The sequence below is a fragment of the Monosiga brevicollis genome, genomic scaffold (assembly GCF_000002865.3).
Source record: "Monosiga brevicollis MX1 MONBRscaffold_4 genomic scaffold, whole genome shotgun sequence".
NCBI lineage: Eukaryota > Choanoflagellata > Craspedida > Salpingoecidae > Monosiga > Monosiga brevicollis.
In genome coordinates, this window is record NW_001865041.1 from 249,763 (window position 1) to 257,917 (window position 8,155).

The 8,155-nt window shown below is 53.8% G+C and overlaps 3 protein-coding genes across 3 annotated transcripts; 1 reads left to right on the forward strand and 2 right to left on the reverse strand.

Moving 5' to 3' along the window:
• Positions 1-1,615: 1,615 nt before the first annotated feature.
• Positions 1,616-2,803, reverse strand: MONBRDRAFT_2423 (uncharacterized protein; the record flags this gene model as incomplete). Its single annotated transcript, XM_001743786.1, has 5 exons — positions 1,616-1,750; positions 1,850-1,984; positions 2,092-2,176; positions 2,439-2,520; positions 2,764-2,803. Coding segments are annotated over 5 exons (477 nt in total), but the record flags the coding sequence as incomplete, so codon positions are not given.
• Positions 2,804-4,676: 1,873 nt separating this feature from the next.
• On the forward strand, positions 4,677-5,243 carry MONBRDRAFT_23315 (uncharacterized protein; the record flags this gene model as incomplete). The annotated part of the gene is made up of 1 exon (XM_001743531.1): positions 4,677-5,243. The coding sequence occupies one exon, from the start codon at positions 4,677-4,679 to the stop codon at positions 5,241-5,243; it is 567 nt and encodes a 188-aa protein (XP_001743583.1).
• A 115-nt stretch (positions 5,244-5,358) lies between these two features.
• On the reverse strand, positions 5,359-7,177 carry MONBRDRAFT_36091 (uncharacterized protein). The gene is made up of 7 exons (XM_001743787.1): positions 7,019-7,177; positions 6,778-6,887; positions 6,487-6,661; positions 6,168-6,251; positions 5,966-6,055; positions 5,705-5,836; positions 5,359-5,584 (listed from the first exon to the last, which is right to left on the reverse strand). The coding sequence occupies exons 1-7, from the start codon at positions 7,106-7,108 to the stop codon at positions 5,471-5,473; spliced, it is 795 nt and encodes a 264-aa protein (XP_001743839.1). The 5' UTR covers positions 7,109-7,177; the 3' UTR covers positions 5,359-5,470.
• Between the last annotated feature and the right edge of the window lie 978 nt (positions 7,178-8,155).

The window sequence follows — 8,155 nt, forward strand, 5'->3', positions numbered from 1 at the left end:
GCCAACGCCCAGTGCCACCCGGCCGCCATTGCGATCCGTTTTCTTCTTCTTCTTGCTTGAGTGTCAACAACTGTGAAAATGTCAGCAAAAATTTTTTTCCAATCAAATTGCGAGTCGAAATGTCAGAGCATAAGAGGCGTGCCGACTTGGGCATGGTGCCTTGGTGAGACAGTATAGGAAGGGGGGGAGGGAGGCTGGCTGATTGAAAACTGGCCAAGTAGTCAAAGAGTGAATTGTAGTGCTCTTCGGCGCAAGGTGGCTGGGGGGAAAGCATCCGCAAGCTTGAATTGACACGTGAATTGGTTTGACATGTGAATAAAATTCAGTAATTTTCGGCTTTTGAAAAAAGTCTGTTGACGATGGGGAGTTGAGGTCGAATCAAAAAGGTCAGGTAGTTCGGAAAGGATCAAGCAAAGATGCATCGACAGTGCTCGCAGCAGAGGTGATGAAACAAATGCAAGGCGAGTGGGCCGCGTGAGTAAGGTCGACCGCGGCTGGGCAGGTGTGAGGGGACGAGTCAAGCCAGGTCTCGTCTTGTCTAGCAAGCGGTGTTGAGCTGTGTGGGTCGCTTGGTTTTAACTCAGGTAGTGGGACGCAGTTTTGTGATATGTGATGGCATGACAGGGGTGGGCCTCGCGTCTGGTTATTGGGCTGGTAGCTCGGCACATCGGGAAGCAGGACAACAATTAGCATGACACCAAGAACATTCACACAGGGTGGAGATAAGTCAATCAATCAAACAATCAATCAATCACTTTGCAAGAGGTTGAGGCAGTCAGTCCTAGTCGAGAAGGGGCAAGTACGGATGGAGAAGAAGTGGAAAGTCGGATAGGGCACGGATTTGACGTGTCTTCAGCTCTCCTGCGATGGCTCGGACGTTTCGGGCACGGGCACTGGCGGTTCCGATGTCACAGCTGTATAATGGATGGGCATGGCCATCGTACCGGACACGACCATGGGGGCGCCGGCATAGGCATAATTATAAGCAGCTAAAGCACAGATGCAGTTTCAGGTGCAGATCGAAGAGAGGTGTGTCAGCTCAAGTTGCAGATCGACCCGAGCGTGGCGAGGTTTCTATCGATGGACGCACGATGTGGATAGCTTAGCAGGTATGGCGCTGAATTGATGGGACCGAGACCGGCTGAGGGGTAACCCGTAAAAGTTGGAGAGTAGTAGTTGCCAACTAGAGCAGATGCAAGCGCCACAGGTAGATAGGGTTAACTTTACCAGTATAGTATCAGGAATCATGAATCGAGGATGAGAACTGTGCAAGTGCCCGCCTTTGACGTACCCCAGTACGGCGAGGCGGCTGGGGCCGTGCCATAAAGCTGCTGTTGCTGAGCCCCTAGTTGTGCTTGACCAGCAAGGAGGTGCTGTTGTGCCAAATCGCGACTGCCAGCAGAGGCAGAGCGCGAGCTGGTGCGGCTGGATTGACTGCGAGGAACAGCCGCCTTGACCTCAACCTTTGGGAATGGACAAGGGCGCGTGAGAGGTGGCGTTTCCAGCTCGGATCGGTGAGACTTTGGATGGCCAAAGATGTGCAGCAAAGACCTCCTGGCCCACCAGCATCTGGGATGTGCAAAGCAAAAAAAAAAAATTGTGGGTTGCCAGCACTCACTCGGTTGCCATCTATTGTGTGGTATTGTTGGCGTAGCACGCTTTCGGCAGCTTCTTCTGTTTTGAAAGTGATAAAGCCGAATCCCCGTGGCCGGCCAGTGTCTCTGTCGCGTTGGCACAAGGCATCCTCGATCTAACAAGGAGTTGGAGCTGATGAGAGCTATGCAAACCACAGAGGCGTTGCGGGGGGGTGGGGGGGGGGGCATCAACGCCCAGACAGAGAGGCGCGTACTTCACCAAACTGTACAAAATAGTTTTTGATCGAGTCTTCGTTCATGCTGCTGGCCAATCCACCCAGAAAGAGCTTTTTGATGGTCGTGGAGGCCGGATCACTGCTCGAGCGTGGAATGGCTCGCTTTGGGTCAATCTGGTGGCCATAACAGAAGTGGAAGCACCGTGATAAGCAAGCCGGTGTGATAGGCGCAGTTCAGCGGCAAATGAAACCGGACAGCCGGCAAAAGACAGTCAACGCACCTCGCGATCACAGACGACATGGGGCCCAGAGCTCAGTACATCCGTCACTGACTTGGGATCCGCAAAGGTGACAAAACCGAAACCGCTGTGCATATATCATCACAAAGAAGCAACAGACGGGGGTATACGGTGTGTCAGACACCAACAAGCACACCAACTACGCTTGTGTGTGCGTGTGCTGGGTTCGTGTGATCTCCACCGCCAGGCAGAAATGACGAGGTAGCCCAAGCCAGAGGACAATAAGCAGGCTGCAGTGCCTGCCCGTGTGCCCCATGGCTTCCACTTTTGATCGTGTCATTCAGGTGAGCGATTCAAAGAGAAGATGGCTTGGTCGAGGAAGCGCGTACCGTGAACGCTGGGTCACCGAGTCGCGCATGACCACGGCATCGATGACGGTGCCATAGCGCTGAAAGTAGTCAGTCAGCGATTCTGCAGCCGCGACGACGTCACCGGCAGGCACGATTGGTGGTTGTGCGTGACCCAACGAAGGAGGGTCCGATGAGCAGATGTGGTGTGCGGTGAGTATTAGTTGGCACAAGGCAGACAGGCACAAGGCAGGCAAAAGCTGCCTTGCGGGGCTGGAGGAGTTTTCGTCGTTGTGTGCAATGCTGCATGTGGATGGGCTTGTGTCCATGAGCCAGCAACGAGCAATGGGTAAAGAGACCAACCAACCTTCATTGGTGTTCCAACTAATGCCACCAACAAAGAGTTTCCTAATGGGCATCGGCACACATTGGTCGAGGGCGTCGGTGAGCCAGTTGCGCCGGGACAAGACCAGACGACCCAGGAAGTGGGGTGGAGGCCGATCGGAGCGGTGATCAAGATCATGTGAGTTGTGAGTGTGGACAAAACGAGCTGCAAATACCAAGATACAAACAGAAGCGTTGGGACGCGATCCGGAGCAAGGCCAGTCCAGCCGAGACAGCCACAGACCATGGAGACGCACACCCAGACAGCAACGAGCCAGCTAGCCGAACGATGGCAGACCAAGGGGACGAGCACGGTCGCAGCGACGCGACACCAGAGACATCCAGAGAGCGAGAGAGAGAGAGGGGGGGAGCCTTGAGTCATCATGTTGCCTTTGTCTGCTTCCTTTGTTTGACGCTTTTTGGGATAACGTCATCTTTTGTGTGTGTGTGTGTGTGTGTGTGTGTGTGCGTGTGTTGTTGTTGTTGTTGTTGTTGTTGTTGTCTGTGTGTGTGTTTTTGGTTTTTGTTCGTCCACATTTTGTGCGATTGGCTTAAATCGCCGCCTGTTTCTGTTTGAGCGATGGCGGCGGGGACTGACCTCTCAATGTCTTCGTTGGGATTTGTGTCTTGTGTGGCTGCCGTTTGAGGCGTTGGGGTCGTTTCGGGCTCGACGGTGGCCTCAGCAGCAGCCGCTGCGTTCATGTTGGTGGTGGGTGGCGGTGGCAGAGGGGGTGTTGCTTCCTCTCCCTGAGATGATGACATGCCACTGCAAGGGTCAAGGAGGAAATAACCCCTGAACCGCTCACTGCACAATTCGTTCATCGGTGTACAGAATGCATGTTGTGTTGTGCTGTTGTGGTGACGGTGACGTGAGTGCAAAGCCCATGGTGAGCTGCGGCTTGCTGCTGCTGTGCTGGTTGGTCAGCGTTTTGCGATGAAGCGCACATTGTGTTGGAGAGCTGGCTGAACGACGCGACCACGCGACACCAGCCAGATGGGGAAACGGCATGGGATGTGGGTCTTTTGGCCCATGCCCAAGCGACAATACCTTGCACTGCTCTGGTAGGCAGGTAGGGTGAAATGTGGGACCTTTTGTCTGGGGGTTGTGCACAAGCATGGTTGTCAGATGAAACCCATCACGGCAAACGGCTGATGTGTAGAAAACGAACAACGTAGATCGTTCAACTCGCGCCCGAGCTCTTCCCCATCCGAAGGGGGCACTACTACGATCCTGGTTGCGCAGCAGCGATGAGCGATGCAGCTTTCTTGGTTGCACCGTATGCCAATTCGAAAAGCAGGCATGTGCCGTCCTCCCCTGTAGTCTTTCGGATGGACATGGCTGTTGGGTGGCACCTGCTTGGAAAGGAAGGAACTGGGTGACTTTGGAATCATCACAGCTCTTCGGATCGCAAATGTCGTCGCCCTGACGCGAGGTTCATCCTGGGATTCTCGAATAGCCGAAGCGGGCATCTGAGAAGGGCCTGCCACACAAACCATTGATCTCAACAACTAGCCCCGATGCTCTGCAAGACTTTTCAAACCATTCGTTACAGGGTCGCGTTTCGGAGCGATCAAGACCTGCTCCCAAATCCCATAGCGTTGTTTCGTCTCAACACAGGATAAACCTAACCTGCGCGGCAGGTGCCTCTTCATCAAGTAGTTCCAACTTGTCGAAATCAGTGAGCACGATGTTTGAAGCTTCACATTAGAGGGGTGTGATATCCCTTTAAATTTGACTGTGGCACTTTTTGTTGTCAAACAGAAATTTTGACCATCAAGTCGAGTTGTTCGAGCTCAACTTGTGCACGCCGCAGCACTTCCAAGCCGTTCAACCTTGTGCCAACCAGGGGACCTCCCCCCCCCGCCCCCGTCACCGCTTTCCCCAAACCAGTCCCCATGGATCACGTTTTGCAGCAGGTACTTGACGGATTTGCTCGTCAGGGCATGAGCTACGACATTAGCACCCTGCGCTTGGATTCCGATGCCTTGGCGCAAGACCTGCTCCAGCCCAAAAAGTCGAGCACCACGGCACAGACAAGCGACGTTCAAAACCATCTGGCCTGGCACAGCAGCTCTGCCGTGGCTCGCAGCGGGCCACCCGACCCCACCAAGCAGCCCCGCCCTCACCGCGGCGTGTCAACAGACATTTACCGAGGTGACAGCACCAGTCAGATCCCACATAAAAAGCCCTTGGCGCCACGCCACGAGCCTGATCTCTATCGCGGAGAGGATCCGATCACCAAGATTGCCAGCAAACCACGTCCAACCGATGCACGCACGCCCTGGACGGCCACAACCACCGACGACCTCGTACAGCAGCGCGCCAATCAGCAGCGCCGACCTCGCGAGGCCACAAGTGTCTTCGCCGCCTCGGACGCGACCAGCGTGCCTGCTGCGGCGACCAGTCGCCCCGTCAGCCGCTATCGCCCGGCTGACAACTTTCGCGTGGGCCAAGAGTTTTAGCCACTCGTGCATTACGCCCCAGTGCTAGTCCCTCACCCTGCAATTCACCACACATGGATCTTGGCTGAGCCAACCGCTTGCATGTTGTGGTGTGCCGTAAAGCCTGGGCATCCACCAGCCTTAACTATCAATTGACAATTTGCATTCTCCCCGCCGTCGCCACAAGGCAAACTAAACAGCCCGCCATGGACTTGAGCTGTTGATCACACAACTCTGAAGACTCCTGTTTAGGGTCGCACGGCAAAACGATAGGAACCGCCGGACGGGGAATAGTAAATACCGTCAATCACGTTGCCTTCCGTGCTTTTTGGAGCCACCGCTACAGGTGGCTCATACTCACGCTACTCGTGGCCCACGGCCAAAACCGTACAGTGGATGAGCCGACAGAAAGCCAGAGACAAAAGCTGGCCTGCATTTGGACTGCGCGCGCTTCACAGGCAACTTAGGGCAGATACACATACCTCTCGGCTCAAGCTGGGACGCGGCGCACCAAAATCAATGGAGGGTGGTGGTAAAGTTGGGCGGCCAGTACTGGCTGCCCCACTCATCTGATCGCGCGCCCAGGCCACCTGAATAGGCTGTCCGAGCAATCGCTACATGACAGCCAAGGCACGTAATTGATGATAGACCGACTCTAATACGCTTGCCGTGGCCCCATGCTTGCCACCCCCCCCCCCAGTAAAAGATCTCGAGTTGTGAAGGTCAGAAACAGAATCACTCACCAAGTCAGGCACGGCCAGGGCTCGCTCTGCATCACGTTGTGACACATATTTGACAAAGGCAAAGTGACGCTTGAGATGGATGCTGGCCAACTGGGTAGGTGGGAGGCATCATCCAGTCAGACCAGAAGCTGTGAGGTAAGATGGTACCCTTTGCGACAATGTGACACACGCGGGTCCCACAATTATCCAGTTGGAAGCCTACCGGGCCGAAGCGCGAGAAGAGGGCATCAAGATCTCGCTCCGTCGTGCCGGGAGGCAGTTGAGGAATGTGCAGCGTTGATGCTTGCTACGCCAGATCATCGTCGTGCATATTTTATTTCATTTTCATTGTTGTTCATACGATTGTTGTTGTTGTTGTTGTTGTTGTTGTTGTTGTTGTTGTTGTTGTTGTTGTTGTTGTTGTTGTTGTTGTTGTTGTTGGGAGAGTAACGGTGCATGGCATCGCAGAAGTGAGTCGGCAATGGGACGATAGCGTGCGAGTCGAGGAGCTCGGAAACACAGTTGCCGCAGGGCAAACTCACCATGGAGTCGGGCCCAGGGGCACCACGGCCATGCATGGGCTCGTGTGGCGGTCCATAGCCTGATCCTGGAGCGTGAGAAGGTGGCGGACCTCCTCGACCTCGTTTGTCCTCGGGTCGGGCCCAAGAACCATCAACTCGATGTGAGCCCAACAGAATCTGATGGGCTGTCATACGCCTGGTGGACATTGGTGTAGCCCGCATCACATTGAGCACCGCAAAGTTGGGAAGCATTGCAAACCAAAGGAGGTCTAGTTTTGCAAGTTGGGCGCGACGAGTAGATGGAACACTCACTCAATGGCAATCTCGGCTAGCTTGCGATTGGCAAAGTCGACAAAGGCAAAGCCACGATTATTGTGTGTGGGCGAGCGATAGGCGAGCACATTGACCACGCCATCCAATTGCTACCCCGATTGCGGTACCAGCAAAGGTACGTGGTATGTAAGCGCATGCTACCATGCCAAACTAAATGCACGGTACCCCACCTGGGGAGGGCAGAGGATATGCTTCACGCCTGGCACTCGAAGCGACACACCTGGGCGAGCATGTTGTGAATCTGTTCCTGGGTCATGGTACGTGGTACCCCGCCCACAAAAAGGCGGTTGTCATTGGACGGCGGTCCCATCCTGCTATATAAATTCCACGCTCGACCCGTCCCCTAACCGGGTGTGTACTGTGGTTGGTTTAGACAGCAAGGCTCACGGAGGTCAAGCGCGCAGCGTCTGCGTCCAGAGAAAGAAAAAAAAAGTGAACAGTTTGCTGGCGTCTGACATCTGACATCAGGTGGTTCGGCCGTTGTCAGACGATACGATGACAACACGTCAACAATGTTTTAAAGCCAAGAAAATGTCAGACTTTGTGCAAGACTCGAATGTACCTTAATATGTTGTTCAGCGGGATAGTTCGGTCACCTCCTTGAAAGTAACATATGTATTCCCTTTTTGTAACAACATATTGCTCTTGGGATTGAGGCAGGTGCGATTAATTGGCAGTCAGTATTTCGGGTCGTGCTCGGCGATTCTGTCTGCTGTGCGTTTCAAATCAAGCACAGCAGAAGCGCTAAATTTTTGCGGATCAAACGAGGGTGCTCTTGTGTTCATACGCTTCCTGTGGATGCCATAGCAGCCCAAAGACCAGAAAATCATTTATTTTGAAATAAATCCCATTTCTTTTCCATACGAAACTTATTTGGCTTTGACTCTCTAGGGCTACATGGCTCTGATTGGTATGTCAAATGGCAGCGCCATAAGACGAGTCAGCGAAGCAATGAGACAACTTGGTGGGTAGAAGCAGATGGACAAGACAAGTTCCGATTGATCAATGGTCATTCAAGGTTTATTTCGATTGACAAACGCCCGGGACGATTTTTTTTTCTAAACACTTAGTAAGCAAGCTGTTTCCTCATTGGGTGGACTTAGACGATTTTCTCTTCTTGGGATGTGGTTGCCACTGCGCCACTCGTGCAAGGTGTGTTCGACGTGGAGACCGAGTTTGGACGATTGATGGGGAAGAGCTACGGTCCACAGCGGCGCTTGAGGCTTCTCGTGTTCGCGCCTCGGTACTTGCATGTGATGTCTCTGATGCCGCCGTAGACGGCGTGGTGCACGGTGGACTTGTCACCTGAATGCAATGATGAAGACGAGGAGTACAGATGAGAGTGAAGCCAACGAAG

What these genes read in the sequence shown, in the direction of transcription:
- MONBRDRAFT_36091 (XM_001743787.1), bottom strand. Translation starts at nt 7,108, where the DNA reads ATGGGACCGCCGTCCAATGACAACCGCCTTTTTGTGGGCGGGGTACCA. An exon ending in TCTTCTCGCGCTTCGGCCCG is followed by an intron (nt 6,056 to 6,167) that starts GTAGGCTTCCAA and finishes CCACCTACCCAG; the next exon opens with TTGGCCAGCATCCATCTCAA. An exon ending in GTCCCAGCTTGAGCCGAGAG is followed by an intron (nt 5,585 to 5,704) that starts GTATGTGTATCT and finishes GGCCACGAGTAG; the next exon opens with CGTGAGTATGAGCCACCTGT.